The following is a 15,525-nucleotide window of genomic DNA, read 5'->3' as shown; positions in this document are numbered from 1 at the left end:
GGAAAAACATAATTGGTCTCTTCAGAGTCCTGATCTAAACCTTCTTGAACACCTTTAGGATGAATTAGAATGGAGGCTGCAATTCTGGTTCTATTTCATCCCTACTGACCGCCAGAGCTGTATGGAGGTAAATCTGTCTCAATATTATTCAATCAAAAAAAAAAAAACTAATCTCAATCCAAAAAAAAAACTAATCTCAATCAAAAAAATAAATTGTGGTCAAAACTTTTGGAATATTCAATCAAAAAAAAAAAAAACTAATCTCAATCAAAAAATATTAAGTTGTGATCAAAACGTTCAGAGTTGTAACAAATTTTTTTTATTTTTATGGAATATTTTATTTTGGGGAGATAAAACTTTTTTTGATTAAAATAACTCATTTTTTTCTCACGAAGAGAAAAAAGTTATTTGCAAAATATAAACTTTTATTTGCGCATGTCAAAAATCTTTGGTTATGAGACTCGCTCTTTTGGTTTTGACGCTCTCTGTTTTTGGTTGAACTCAAAGAATTTTGAGTTCTGGAAACAATGAACATCCTGGGCGGGGCCTAAAGACGAACGATGTAAGACGTTTCCCTATTGGTTAGCGCTGACTAAAGCAGCAGACTCTGATCCCCCGCATCTCTGAACTTCTGCTCGAACTGCAGGGCTTGCAGCGTCGCTTCAGTGAGGAGACATCAACTGTACAGAAGAAAGGAGGTAACACCGAACGTGGATGGTAATCTTCACAGATTTACAGTTCAAGAGCTGCGAAAGTGTCCATCCTTTTTTCAAAGAAGAAAGTTTTACACAATTTAGGAAGACAGTCGATTATCTTGTGCGCCGCATCCCGGTTAGCATAGCACGCTAGCTAATGTTAGCATCAGGTAAAGTGCATAAACTGGGCTTGTGTAATGTTTGCCTGTCTTTATGTTAAATCCGTTAACTAGTGCACCTTTGTCGAGTTGCATTTAGCGTGGCAAAATACCAAATGTTCGTTCGTTCGTTCGTCGTCTTCCGCTTATCCAGGACCGGGTCGCGGGGGCAGCAGACTCAGCAGAGACGCCCAGACGTCCCTCTCTCCAGACACCTCCTCCAGCTCCTCCAGGGGGAGCCCAAGGCGTTCCCAGGCCAGCCGAGAGACATAGTCCCTCCAGCGTGTCCTGGGCCGTCCCCTGGGCCTCCTCCCGGTGGGACGTGCCTGGAACACCTCCCGAGGAAGGCGTCCAGGAGGCATCCGGTATAGATGCCCGAGCCACCTCAACTGGCTCCTCTTGATGTGGAGGAGCAGCGGCTCTACTCCGAGCCCCTCCCGGATGGCCGAGCTCCTCACCCTATCTCTAAGGGAGTGCCCGGCCACCCTACGGAGGAAGCTCATTTCAGCCGCTTGTATCCGTGATCTCGTTCTTTCGGTCATGACCCAAAGTTCATGGCCATAGGTGAGGGTAGGAACGTAGACCGACCAGTAAATTGAGAGCTTTGCTTTTCGGCTCAGCTCTCTCTTCACCACAATGGACCGGCACAGCGCCCCCATTACTGTGGCAGCTGCACCGATCCGTCTGTCGATCTCCCGCTCCATTCTTCCCTCACTCGTGAACAAGACCCCGAGATACTTAAACTCCTCCACTTGAGGCAGGAACTCCCCTCCAACCTGAAGAGGACAAGCCACCCTTTTCCGGTCGAGTACCATGGCCTCGGACTTGGAGGAGCTGATCCTCATCCCAGCCGCTTCACACTCCAAATGTATGTGATGGAAATAAATGTTAAAAAAACTGTTACCTTCGTGTGTGTACTAACTAGCAGCGATGCTAAGGTGGGGAAACACAGTGTCATTACGTCCATGTTGATCTACACCACACATGTCACGTGACTGTACAATCATATTATTTATTTCCCGAGCACATAATCAGTGCTGTAGATAAGGGGAGACAATGTAACATCTAAATATATATTTTCTTCTAGATGCAAAATGGAAAACCAAACTGGAAGATCACAGGCAGAGGTAGGATGTTCACATAATTTCTATCTTTTTTTATTAGTGTTAATAAATTGCTATCTGTCTGGTATTTAGGTGATATTTTGTCACACCAATTTAAAAATAAATCCCCACTACTCTTAACACCGACCTTAGTTCGTGTTGAGTTCAAAGTTATGTCTTTTCTTTCATGCTCCAATCCGTCTCTCAGCGGCACCAGATTCATCTTTGAGGTGGGGGGCTGTGGGTTGCTTTATCACCTTGAACTCTCTGTTCATACTATAGCCTAAAAGATATCCAACCAGACCCACAGATATTGTGTCAGATAACCTTTGTTCCTTTTTTTTCCAGTCACGGTTGAATTTTCTGTTAATTCAGAAGTGACTATAGACTAATTGCAATGGCATGATATTACCCTCTTGTACACAGAATGGAAAACCAACTGGACAGTTCGCAGACCCAGGAATGCTGCTGCCTAATTGCATTTTGATTTATTTACTTTGGTCAACACCTAAAGTATTATGCTGTGTTAGTTGCATGTAAAATAATAACCTTGTGGAATTTCTTAAATGTGTAAAGACTAATCAATATGTTCTCATATTTTTTTTGTTTTTTTCTTAGGAATCTATGCTGCATCAGCTTTTACAAAGAGTTAGGCATAGAGTGATTTCTACTCTCAACAGGCAGCCCATTGACTTTGACTATTTGTACTTTGTTTGTTGTCAGGAGTTACAGTTTCTCAGAGCCGGAGCAGCTTATGTTGACCTTGCGGAGTCAGTGGTTGAGAATTTTCAGAGGTTGACTGAAGTTGTCAGTTCTTATGCCTCAGCTCACGCCTCAGCTCCAAGATTATTCGATGTAGCTCAGGTTGAACACAGTGGGAATGCAGGGAGACCCAAAGTTAACATAGAAAGTGAAACTCTCACAGATCTACTTAGTAGTGGTTTACCATTGACTTCCTTATGTAGCCTTTCTGAAATTGCAAGGTCAACTTTGTATAGACGTTTGAAAGAGCATGATCTATCTGTAAGAAAATGCTATTCCAGCATTTCAGATGACTCATTAGATCAGAAGGTTAGGTGTATAAAGACCAGAATAAATGCCAAATGCTGGAATATACAATATATATAATAATGTATATATACAATACAAAAAAGTTTTTTTTTAAAGAATTCTTTCACCTTTTCCCTTAATTCCTCTCCATTTGCATCCTCTTTTATTTGTACTTAATTCCTCCTCTACAGCATACATACATGTTATGGTAGAATAGGTGTGGATTTTGCAAAATATAACTTTTCACTTTGTCTTATAGAGTTCGAGGTGATCACGGGGTTGAAAATGTGGACATTGCAAGGTGCATGTTTACGGTTCGAGGTACTGGACGTGACAGTTACATTGCTGGGAAAAGTGTTCATAACCAGAGGTAACATACCACAAATCTGTCTTTTTTGTCTTTACAACAAGAACAATCTTGGTTATTTTACTTTACATTGTTTTTCTATAAATATCTGCTACAACACTCACATTTGACAACATCTTCCTAATAATAAAGCAAAGAAAACTGGCAGATCTGTCAAAAAGCATAGTAAGCAAAAGACCCAACAGATTGTGGATGACTTGGGTTGCTCCAATTTTGTGTAATTTGGTAAACTCCCTTCTGGAAGAACATATAAGACAGTAAGGGCAACATCAATACATAATATTGGAGTAATTTGTCATTGTTTATTCCTGTCCTCATATTGTGTGCGTGGAATTTGCTGTATGTTGTTTTTTAACTACCATGTGAAACCAAAGCCAAATTTCCGCATTTGTGAATAACAATAACTAATGTTCATTATACAATTATTTCAAAAAAAGAAAGTTGCCTGATTTTGACAGTTGTAATGTTTTGTTTTTATATATGCTATTTTGTTTAGAATTGAATGCCTATGGAGAGATGTTTGGAGTGTGACTTCAAAATATTACAACATGCTCTACAGTTTGGAGGAAGAGGGTCTCATTGACCTGTCGGTCCATCTGTTCTGTGTGGGCTATGTCTTTATACCACGACTACGAAAAGATCTGCAGGTTTTCGAGGAGAGTTGGAATTCTCATCCCTTGAGGACAGAGAGAAACCTAACACCCAATCAACTGTGGATGATCGGTATGCTGCAGGAACCAGTGTCAGAACCAGATCTGACAGAGGTATGTTTTGCATGTTTTGCTTTAATTGCAACATTTGGGCTTCATAAATATGACAGATGACTACATGGATTTGTAGATTTTTATTTATTTTCCCTGGTATTTTTTTGTGAGTAATCTGTCAAAGCAGATTCAGCATGCTGAGGAGCGGCTGTCCCAAGAACAGCAAAGTGAAGAAGTTGAACATGGGGTCAATGTGCCTGTTCTTCAGTGTCTGCTGTCAGCTGAAAAAGTGCATGCACTCCAACAATTAAACCCTTTGGCAGAAGCAAATGTTTGTGTGCCTGCCCAGTCATCCACTGCATCACCACTGGAACAGTTAGTCTGTGTCTCCTCATTCTCTGCTGGTTGTGTATCTAAGAAAAGAAGAAGAAAACTGTTATTTCATCATTAAAGTATTTAGTTCAAGTAGGATTAAAACTTAAGCTCAATCTGCAAGTAATAGGGGAGGAATTTCCATTATTCTTTAAATTACATCTTCTCAGCAGTTACAAACTTTAAATATTCATAATGTTAATGATTATATTTTTGTAATGATTATATTTCTGTGGGTTCAACACATCTTGTGTTACATTAATGTAGATTCAAAAGCAATTTAAATTCCTAACTAAAAATATATAAGTATTCATTCTTCTTGGCATTGTTTGATTACAACCTGAGTAAGCCATAGAGTTCATAGAACTGTATTTTATGACTAGAAAAAAGCCTTTATTTACAGACAAAAACAAGAAGGCTTATCTTGAGTTTACCAAAACGCATGTAGGAGACTCCCCAAAAGCATGGAGGACGGCGTTTTGGTCAGATGAGGCCAAAATTGAACTTTCATTAATACGCTGAAGGAAACGTGGAGCGCAGCGCTGGTGGTGTAGGGGTTAGCGCGCGACCACATATGGAGGCTATAGTCCTCGAAGCGGTTGTCCCGAGTTTGAGTCCTGGACCCAGCGACCTTTGCTGGACCCCCTCTCTTTGCCCCTCCTTCCTGTCTGCCTACTATCAAAATAAAGGCCTCTAGTGCCAAACGAAATTCTTAAAAAAAAAAAAGGAGACTTGGGGTTATTGTGCCTTGACCACATTGACATGCGACAAAGGGAAGCTGGAATCGAACTGAACAATTTACAAACCTGTTCTACAAAAAACTACCCCTTGCTGTTGGTGACTGTGGCTATACTACTTCGCCACAGTCACCAACAGTTCGTTTGTGCAACTATTTACATACCTTCAAGTTCGTACAAGAAATCTTGGAAGTACTCCAAGATTTTGGTCTCCTTTGCTTGTTTTATTGAACCCTGTGGACTCAATTCTGGGGCGATGTGTGACAATATGTAATTTGAGTCAACCTAGGAAAAGAAGCAACTTAGAACATTAAACATTTATAGATAGCTTTATGGATCTAAATAACAGATCAACAAAATGAACTAAATTCAGTGTACCTTGTCATCTTGTCCAACAACAAATAGACTCATCTGTCTTTCTCTCCATTACATTAATAAAGTTGTCAACTCCAAGGCCTTCTCGCAGTTGTTGCAGCATTGGTGTGTTTTGTTGTTGCATGCAGAGTGATAGCCCTATAAAGTCCATGCAAAAATATGTATTGATTTGTTCAATGTTAAAAGTGACTGGATTTTAGGGTCTTGTATAATCTGAAATAATTTCCTAGTTATCACAATAACTAATTGTGTTACACTGATCAATTTGTATCAAAGCAAGAAATGTCACATTACTTCTAATTTCTAAATTTAAAACTTGCCTCAATATAGTGTTCTTATGGTCTGTATTATGGTCGGTATGGTGTAGCCACAATCCAATATCTCTAGTGTACACAGACAGGTCAGATGCACCTTCAATCTATAGATGTGGTGTACAGAAAAATATAGTTTCTTCACTTCTATTATTACAACTTTAATTTTACCAGCTTCAAAATGACAATCTTGGATGCATGCAAACATCATAGGAATTTAAATCTAACCGTTTCACATTGTTTGTGTAAATAGAAGTGCTTCTAGAACTTATTTGCCGTTACATAATAATTAACTATCAAAGCACACAATGTGAGAAAGGCACTAACAAAGTAAATGATACATTTTACAGTGGATTCAATTCTTTCACTGAACATACCATTGTTAGTAATGTCGATAACTCTGTCATATACACCATGAGTTTGAAGTTGTAGTTGTAACACCACTCCTGCATAAACCGTGGTGCTGGTCCTCCTTGGGCTACACTCACACTAAATATTTCCCCTGCAACTCTGTAAATATGAAAGGTCAATCAGCTAAGGTATCGCAAAGCACCTTGTTTTCTTTCCATCACCTGAAGTCACAATGCTGGTGTTTAAAACCTTAACACGTGTTTTTTAAATGCCAAAAGCCTTCTTCATAGGAGTAGTCTCATCATCTATATGTCTCAAGGTTTATACTTTGTGTTTTTTACATTTTCTCATATTTTAAAATAAGAATGTATCTCAGATTATGAAATTAATAAAAAGTGAAAAACATACTTGAACAGCTGTTTATCAAGGTCGTTGAGAGAGTATTTTGGTATTTTGCCCATCTCACTGTCACCCTCAAACAGTCTATTTTCAATCCCTGCAACAATAGCTATAGACCAAATCAAATGAAAACAAAATAAGTCACATTATAGACAACATAGCCTACTAATTTTCATGGTATTTCGAATTATCAAAAGGGCGAAAAAAAATGAGGTTTTAGGAAAAATAAAACATCTGCACTTTGCTTCAGATTTTCACATAACTTGCACACAACTCTGTTCATGTTGCTGTACACACTATTCAACATCACATAAAAAGACAGACGTACTTGTAAGAAACTCCTTTCTGAGAGCTCCAGTGTCCACACCTAATTCTCCTAGAAAGGAGACTTTCAAAGGGTTCACTGGGCCACCATTTTTTTGACGCTGCCAAAGCTGAAGTCCTCTTACAATCACACTGTACCTTGAAACACATATTTCAAACGTTTTGCTGGTGTCCACCTGTGATGCTGCCCAGCGAACAACATCATCCTCACTGTTGAGGTTTTTTAATTACTCTACATTCATAAAAAATAATTATTACTTTCAAGAAGTTTCTAAAATAAAAGGAAACAGATTGATTACCAAGAAATATGATCCAGATTTGTCTCATTTCCATCTGCTTGATTTAGATACTGGTCCACTCTAAGACAAAACATAGAAAGGAACTATCATATAAATTCTTATAGTTTCTTATTTTTTTTATATACAGTTAAATAAAAACCAAGGAGGAACAAATATTGTTTATTACAAAGCACATAAAAGCAATCGCTGAAAACGAATGAAAATACCACACATCACTATATAAACAAATCTGGTTGCTTAACACTTACTTTTCACCGCAGAAGCTGGCATGTCCTTCTATGTCTAACAACGGAAAAAATTTGTTGCACAATGGACATTTGATTTCATCCATCTAAACAGGAAGAGTGGTATAAAAAATGCAAAAAATATACAATTGTAATTTTAAGGAACCATGCATTGAAAAAAAAAATTAATCACATAATATAAAATGAAGTAAGAGGAATGACAAAATCACATTAGCTGGATATGACACATTTGAAAAGGAGTTTAAGATATTACAATCTACATCCATCTACAGTCTAGATGGCTTATACAGGTTGAACTAATAACAGTTCCCAAATATTTGGTACGTGATTATTTAGAAAATAAAATTCACGTGTCTCTATGTACATCACATCTGCCTCCTGAATACAGAAACAGCATTAATTTACATCTAAAATAAGGTCCAATTGCAACCTTGATACCCCAACCACATTTACCTCACTGTCTGAGCTTGATAAGTCACTGCATTTTTCAATGTGCAAGGCCAGCATTTGCAGAGGCATTGAAGCCTTGCATTTCTTACAAGCAGCTTTTGGCATAAGAGCACATTCAGGTGAATCTGCAGGCAAGGGTGTTAAATCCAACTCACCTTGGAGGGGCATTAAGTATAGCAAATACTTCCCCCCACTTGATGCTCTTCTGATGAGAGATCCCATGTATCCCTCTGCCTCCAACAGGACAGGATACATTTTTCGCCTTCCATTCCCACCTTTTAAAACACAAGAAAATAAGTTTAGAGGTTTCACAAATATTCTAGGAGTAGAATAAACCAATGCTGAAATATGTCAAGATGGCTGGAAGCCCACCTGCGGCTTTGTATATCAACCATCTGTCTCTAGATCCAGCATCTTAGGGTAGGTAGTTCTCAATAAACAGGATAACTATATATATATAAAAAAAGAAAAGAATAAAAAGTGTGCACTAAATGAAGTTCCAGATCCTAAAACATGTACATCTCAATTAGGTGCAAACAATTGTACCTAAAACAGTAAAAATAAAAACTTGGTGTTAAATAACTCAGGTCAACAGGGTTGAAGTACCTCTTTAAAGAGGCCTTCTGCGCGTTTGTTTATTCACCGTAACCTGGAGAAATTCACAACATATTTTAAATAAATCACACGGAGACAGCTGTATGTAATTAAAATACCTGGACCAGGGGAAGCTCTCGTGATCAGCACACACACCGAGACGACTTCAGAGCTTCTCACTGGGCTCATTGCTTTTATTAAAACACACTTGATTCCCGACCCTGAGACCTTTGCTGCATGTCTTCTTCTCTTCTCTCTCTGTCCATTTCCTGTCTGGAAACTGTCAATAAAGGCCCATAGTGCCAAACAAAAATCATTGATGGACTTGTGTGATCTTCTTGTTCTGGATCAATCTAGGAACTGATCCCGAACATGAGCCCGAAGAAGAATCCAGCGTGGGAGGATTTTGAGGAGATAAGGAAAGCGTTGGATTTTCTTTCTGGAGAAACCGCGGCCATCCGACTCCAGCAAAGTACATCCTGGACTTGGTTGAAGAGGTGAAAACTTTGCGATTTCTTAATGAACAAAAGGATAAGCGGATCGCCGTTCTGGAGAATCGCGTGGCAGATTTGGAACATTACACCAGGATGAACGAAGTGATCATCACCGGACTGCGTGTCAGGCCCCACTCTTACGCCGGCGCGGTGGCAGGGCCCTGTCCGGCTGGTGAGCCGTCACCTCGCGTGACGGAGTCCACGGAGGAACAGGTGGCCTCTTTCCTCTTGTCCAAGGGAATAAAGCTGGACTGTGACTCCGTGGAAGCATGCCACCCTCTCCCGAGACGAGGTAACAACGACAGACCGGCAATCATCATGAGGTTCAGCAACCGGAATCACAAATCTGCTCTGCTGAAACAGGGCAGGTTGCTGAAGGGGTCAGACGTGTTCATTAACGAGCACCTGACCAAGAAAAACGCCGACATCGCAAGGAAGGCCCGGTTCCTGAGGAGACAGAAGAAGATCCAGTCCACGTGGACCACGAACTGTAAAGTCTTCATTAAGCTGATCGGAACACCGGAGGAGGCGAAGGTTCTGGTCGTTCGGGACATCACGGAGTTGGATAAATATGACTGAACTATCTGAGGATCGTTTGAGCACAGGTGATATCACGCACGACTCACTTCAGCATGTCACAAGTTACAGGAACTCTTTCTTCTTCACTTATGAACACAACACTAACACCTACAACTGTTAGTGCCGATAACTTGGAGCTGAAGACATTCAGTTATACGGATTATAAAAGTCAGGACATGGAAGTGGATGTGGATCCAGATAACAATTTCTTTAATGATATGGTTGATAACTGCTGCTACTACACAACGGATCAATACAACAGGGAAGTTAAAGTAGATAATAAGCTTTCAATCATACATTTCAATAGCAGAAGTTTATATGCAAACTTTAACAGCATCAAAGACTGTCTGAGCCAGTTTAAACAACCATTCAGCATCATAGCGATCTCTGAAACCTGGATCAGTCATGAGAAGGAGGCTGACTTTGAGCTGGAAGGTTATGAGTTTAATTATATCAACAGAGAAGGGAAACCTGGAGGAGGAGTAGCTGTGTATGTTGATAAAAACGTAAAGTATAAAATAGTAGAAAACATGACCAGAGTGACTAAAGATGTATTTGAGTGTATAACCGTTGAAATATATATGGAAAAGTCAAAAAATGTCATTGTCAGTTGTGTTTACAGAGCTCCTGGTTCCAATATGGAAATATATAGAGAATGGTTTGAGCAAACATACACAGCTACATCTCAGAAGGTCTTTTTCATCTGTGGGGACTTTAATATTGATCTACTTAACTCAACTAATCATAAACCTACTGAAGAGTTCATTAACACCATGTACAGTTTGAGCCTGTTTCCCAAAATCACCTGACCCAGCAGGATCACACTGAACAGTGCCACATTAATAGATAATATATTTACTAATATCTTAGATAATAATACAATAAGTGGATTAATTATTCAGCATATTAGTGATCATCTTCCAGTCTTTGTTGTTAGTGACAATTTCTATATAAAAAATAAGAATAAAAGTAATCCACACTTTAAAAGAGTAAGAACAGAGGAATCACTCATATCTTTCAAAGATGATTTACTGAAACACAACTGGGAGTCTGTTTTGCAAGAAGATAATGTTGATATAGCATATGAACATTTTCTAAGTACCTTTAAAGTATTATATGATAAAAACTGTCCATTAATAATGTACTCTCACAAAAACAAATACTCAGAAGCTCCATGGATGACAAAGGGTTTACAAAATGCCTGCAAAAAAAAGAACAAACTTTATAGAGATTTCATAAAGTATAGATCTTTAGAGGTGGAGAATAAATATAAGAAATATAAGAATAAATTAACTGCTATTCTACGATTAGCTAAACAGGATTACTACAGTAAAATATTAGATAGAAATAAGATAAACATCAAAGGGATTTGGAATGTATTAAATAATATTATCAAGAAAAACTCGGGAAAAATTAATTTTCCGCAGTTTTTTATAGATAATGATGGCAAATTGGAGGAGAGTAATGACGTTGTTCATAATTTCAACAAATTTTTTGTGACTGTGGGACCCAAACTGGCAGAAAAAATCCCTGATCCTACAACAACTGGAGCTCTGAATGAAACATTAATCAGTAGAAATCCTTTTTCTATGTTTCTCACTGCTGTGGGAGGAAAAGAAATTATAGATATCGTCAATAAATGTAAAAGCAAAAGGTCAACTGATTGTGATGGTATTGATATGACAATAATCAAGAAGGTAATTGAGGAAATTATCCAGCCTCTGACTTATATCTGTAATCTGTCACTTCAATCGGGTAAATTTCCAGAAAAGATGAAAATTGCCAAAGTTATTCCACTCTATAAAAATGGGGACAGACACCATTTCACAAATTATAGGCCTGTTTCTCTACTTCCACAGTTTTCCAAAATTTTGGAGAAATTATTTGTGAGTAGACTAGATACATTCATTAATAAACATAATCTGCTTTCTGAAAGTCAGTATGGATTCAGATCACAAAGATCTACAGCAATGGCAGTCATGGAATTGATAGAGGAAGTCACTGGCGCCTTAGATAATAAGAAATCGGCAGTTGGTGTATTTATTGATCTCAAAAAAGCTTTTGACACAATAAATCATGAAATATTAATTAAGAAATTGGAACGCTATGGCATCCGGGGAGTAGTCCTGGACTGGATGGAAAGTTATTTAAGCAACAGGCAACAATTTGTGCAAATGGGTGACTGCCGGTCACCATGCTTGGACATTGTTTGTGGTGTTCCCCAGGGGTCAGTACTGGGGCCAAGATTGTTTATTATTTACATTAATGACATCTGTAAAGTTTCTAAAGTACTTAAATTTGTTTTGTTTGCAGATGATACTAATATTTTTTGTACAGGTGATAATTTGGATCAGCTTATGGCTGAAATCAACTTAGAGTTATGTCAACTTAAGATATGGTTTGATATGAACAAATTATCATTAAATTTGGATAAAACCAAGTTTATGTTGTTTGGAAACTGCGGAAGAAGAACAGATGTTCAGATCCTAATAGATAATATAGCAGTAGAGAGAGTTAAGGAAATTAAGTTTTTGGGAGTAATGATAGACAATAAGATTTGCTGGAGACCTCATATAAAATACATTCAAACAAAAATATCCAGAAATATTGCTGTTCTCAGCAAATCTAAATATTTTCTAAATCATGATGCTCTTCATATTATGTATTGTTCACTTATATTACCTTACTTGAGCTATTGTGTGGAAATATGGGGCAACACCTATAAAACCTCACTGCGACCGTTATGCACATTACAAAAAAGGGCCATCAGAATGGTTCATAAGGCAGGATTCCACGACCATACTAACATACTATTTATAGAGTCCTGCCTCCTCAAACTCCCAGATCTGGTAGAATTTCAAACAGCTCAGCTGATGTATAAAGCTAGAAATAAACAACTACCAGAAAATATTCAAAAGCTGTTCACTGATAGAGTGGGGGGTTATGACTATAGGGAAAATCTCAATTTCAGAACCTTGAGGGTTCGAACCACCATGAAGAGAATGTGCATTTCAGTCAGTGGTGTGAAGGTCTGGAATAAACTCCAAAAAGAGCTGAAGCAATGTCCAAGCATGAGTCTGTTTAAAAAAAGACTAAAACTGATGTTTTTCAACATGTATTGGGATGAAGAGGCGAGGTGAATGGTATCTCATCTGAGCACGGTATGTATGTATGTGTGTGTGTGTGTGTGTGCGTGTCTGTGTTTCTGCTGTGTGTTTGCATGGGGTGCATGGGGGTGCTGGGCCCTCTTCTTTGCTTCTGGTACTCTGTAGCTGCAGCCTGACGCTGCAGTTGTTGCAGCCTGGCTTCTCTCGCTGCTCCTCGGTCTGTGCCTCGTGGTGGTGGGGGGCAGGTCGGGGTTCAGGGGACTCTTGTGGACGGCTTGGTAGTTCAGGGGGGTCCTGGGGATCTTGTCCGCCTCTTTGCGCTGTGGGGTGTGGGGTTGGGATTGGTGGGGGGAGCTGGTGGTGGAGCTGTGGTGTTGGATTGTGGCTCTGATGATTTGGGGGGGGGTCTCTAAGTGCCGATATACAAGAATGTGAATGTGGATTTAGGCCTAATGTGTGGTGTGTTTCTGTGAGTGTAGGTATGCATGTGTGCAGTTACATGTACATATGTGGAGGTACATGTTTGTTTGTATGTGTACATGTGTATATGTATGTATGTGTGTATATATATATATATGTATGTGTGTATGTGTATGTGTATGTATGTATATATGTGTACATATATATATGTGTATATGTGTGTATATGTATATATATAGATAATTGTGTATATATATTTATTTATTAGTTTTTGGTTTGTGAATTCTGGATCAAAAACATAGATGTTAATTAGGAAGGTTACTCAGTTAATTTAAGTGCAATTAGAGGGAGAAGGGGTATTAAAAATAAGTTTTACTTCTTCATACCCCTTTTCAGACAATTTATATTAATCAATAATCAATGTCAGATCTCAGGTTAAATATACTGACAAGTTTGCTTGTTGGAATATGTTTATTTTATGTTTATTTTACTGGTTGCTATTTGTGTTTAAGTTAATTTAATTTATTTGGAACTGGAAATTTAATTTAATGTTTACCAAACACTTTTTTGTATGGTATTTGGATATTTGTTCGTTTGTTATAAGCATTTCTGAAATTGATTTATTTACTGAAATCATTGTCTGAAATAAAAAAAAAAAATAAAAATAAAAATAAAAATAAAAATGGGCAGCGCCCTGTTTACAGTTTTTTCTCACATGTAGTCACGTACACACTTTTTCCGGCTTACCATATTTAGACAGTGATTGTCCACCAGCTGCCCCCGTTTCTACTGATATAAGCAGGGAGTAACACTTATCACCAATTTTCACACACTTCTGCAATTTTCAGTTATTTTCCACTTCACCTCTTCTGTGAGAAATACTTCTGCAGACCACACAATACACTATGTCTTATACTAACACAGGTTATACATTTTATTTCCCACACTGGTTATGAACATAATAATAATGATGCACACACATAATATATCTCCACAACAGTAACAATTTTATGTATAGATATGGAAAATGTTAAGACAACAGCATATACACGACTTTTTCCCCTAAAAGAACCAATTGAAAGCAAAACACAGCTGCTTAAATTTTGATCACCTCTGCATGCGTCACATCAGAGGTGACGGACAAAGTCCTTTTCCCAAGTCCTGCTTGCAAATGTTCCAGCTCAACAGAAGAGGGATGGTGTCATTTTGTGAAGCCAACAAAAAAAAAAGTTACTTCCAGTGGCTTCCAAAGTTTTGCAAATTTTGATATACTGTTGGGCCTCATCAGATCATTTCTCCTTTTGCCACCTCTTTTAAAAAAGCCAGGGAATGATCTGTAGATTTTCAAGTAAAATAACAAAGTTAAAACTTCTGCAATGTAGAAACACTGTAATAATTAGAACCGAGAATACATTTTTCCCGTAAGAAAAATACCTCTTAAAAATGAAGCTAAATATTAAAAAGAATAAAGATTGGAGAAGAAATGTACTAAACTATTGAAGCACAAAACAAATCCTGCTGTGCAATAGAAACAGGCTACAGGTACAAGGGCGTTGGTCAGGGTGGTCTAGTTGGTGGTATTTTTTTGTATCTGACCTGCACCACTGAATACATAACATGTTTACGTTAATATAATTCTATTTGCTAATCATATGAATGCCTACAATCTGCAAATGACTTTATTGTAAATAAAAAATATAAATACATCAATGTTAGGTTTAAACCCCAACATTCATTACAACATCTGCACAAAGAAAGACACAGAGAAGTTAGTTTGTTTTAACTTGCAAGGAGAGTGTCCCGGAGACTGTCTCAGTTACAATCCTCCAAACACACTCTGAAGACAGTCTCCGCTCTTCATGCTTTTATTAGAAAAGTTACATGAGGTTTCAACTGCTGAGGGAGTTTATCTTTATGTGAAAACAGACTGTTCTCACATCCTGTGCTCATGTTGCAACATCATATTCCTCTATGCATATAAGGAGATAACAACCATTCTCAATCAGTAATATAAACAGCACATCTAGATAGTAAATAAGTAATGTAGAATGAAAACTGAATAATGTATGTACATTTATCTAACAATCAAATAGAATAATTAAAAACCATTAAAAAAACTGACTTACAGAAATATAGCTAAGTAAATACACCCGACCCTTAAAAAAAAAAAGAAAGAATGAAAAACGCTTTTCTACCTGGCCATCTCTGACTCAACACTTGGTGGTCTCTCCACTCTCAAGTTCTGACCCTTTCTAGGAGCTTGAGGAATCGCTCTGTTGAGTAATGCCAATATGTGCTGCCCTGCTTCAATTGCCCTCTGCTGGTCATACTAGAGTAGGGAATTAGGAGAACACTAATTGAATTAATTTCATAATATAACATAACACAGCA

The 15,525-nt window shown here is 38.0% G+C and overlaps 2 protein-coding genes across 10 annotated transcripts; one reads left to right on the top strand and one right to left on the bottom strand.

The window, feature by feature from the left end:
• The first annotated feature begins 602 nt into the window (after positions 1-602).
• On the top strand, positions 603-5,639 carry LOC124857743. Of its 5 annotated transcripts, none has more exons than XM_047349142.1 (5): positions 603-717; positions 1,941-1,980; positions 3,266-3,376; positions 4,013-4,137; positions 4,214-5,639. In XM_047349142.1, exons 1-5 carry the CDS (start codon positions 715-717, stop codon positions 4,526-4,528), a joined length of 594 nt encoding a protein of 197 aa, XP_047205098.1. In that variant the 5' UTR covers positions 603-714; the 3' UTR covers positions 4,529-5,639. The 5 variants fall into 5 exon arrangements, with proteins under 5 accessions (XP_047205098.1, XP_047205099.1, XP_047205100.1 ...); XM_047349143.1 differs by lacking the exon at positions 603-717 and adding an exon at positions 729-865 and having other exon boundaries at positions 3,870-4,137; positions 4,249-5,639; XM_047349144.1 differs by lacking the exon at positions 603-717 and adding an exon at positions 732-865 and having other exon boundaries at positions 4,249-5,639.
• LOC124857745 lies at positions 4,203-13,899 on the bottom strand. 5 transcript variants are annotated; one of them, XR_007035667.1, is made up of 11 exons: positions 13,882-13,899; positions 8,547-8,589; positions 8,313-8,387; positions 7,494-8,215; positions 7,246-7,305; positions 6,951-7,084; positions 6,632-6,731; positions 6,250-6,382; positions 5,882-5,979; positions 5,565-5,699; positions 4,203-5,471 (listed from the first exon to the last, which is right to left on the bottom strand). XR_007035667.1 is itself a non-coding variant. In XM_047349146.1 (10 exons), the coding sequence occupies exons 4-10, from the start codon at positions 7,574-7,576 to the stop codon at positions 5,630-5,632; spliced, it is 678 nt and encodes a 225-aa protein (XP_047205102.1). In that variant the 5' UTR covers positions 7,577-8,215; positions 8,313-8,387; positions 8,547-8,589; positions 13,882-13,899; the 3' UTR covers positions 4,203-5,629. The 5 variants fall into 5 exon arrangements, 1 of the variants encoding a protein (XP_047205102.1); XR_007035668.1 differs by lacking the exon at positions 13,882-13,899 and having other exon boundaries at positions 4,203-4,490; positions 5,351-5,471; positions 8,313-8,669; XM_047349146.1 differs by having other exon boundaries at positions 4,203-5,699.
• Positions 13,900-15,525: the final 1,626 nt, after the last annotated feature.

The sequence above is a fragment of the Girardinichthys multiradiatus genome, chromosome 21 (genome assembly GCF_021462225.1).
Source record: "Girardinichthys multiradiatus isolate DD_20200921_A chromosome 21, DD_fGirMul_XY1, whole genome shotgun sequence".
NCBI classification, from domain to species: domain Eukaryota; kingdom Metazoa; phylum Chordata; class Actinopteri; order Cyprinodontiformes; family Goodeidae; genus Girardinichthys; species Girardinichthys multiradiatus.
Note: the sequence above shows the minus strand (reverse complement) of the source record. Positions and strands in the feature narration are given on the sequence as shown.

Excerpts from the sequence above, each read along its gene's own strand:
- LOC124857743 (XM_047349140.1), top strand. Across the intron at positions 3,377-3,869 it reads AAAAGTGTTCATAACCAGAG|AATTGAATGCCTATGGAGAG; the intron begins GTAACATACCAC and ends TATTTTGTTTAG. Across the intron at positions 4,138-4,213 it reads CAGAACCAGATCTGACAGAG|ATTTTTATTTATTTTCCCTG; the intron begins GTATGTTTTGCA and ends ATGGATTTGTAG.
- LOC124857745 (XM_047349146.1), bottom strand. The coding sequence starts at position 7,576 with ATGGATGAAATCAAATGTCCATTGTGCAACAAATTTTTTCCGTTGTTA. Across the intron at positions 7,085-7,245 it reads AATCTGGATCATATTTCTTG|GTACAGTGTGATTGTAAGAG; the intron begins GTAATCAATCTG and ends ATGTGTTTCAAG. Across the intron at positions 5,980-6,249 it reads TATCGACATTACTAACAATG|ATTGAAGGTGCATCTGACCT; the intron begins GTATGTTCAGTG and ends CCACATCTATAG.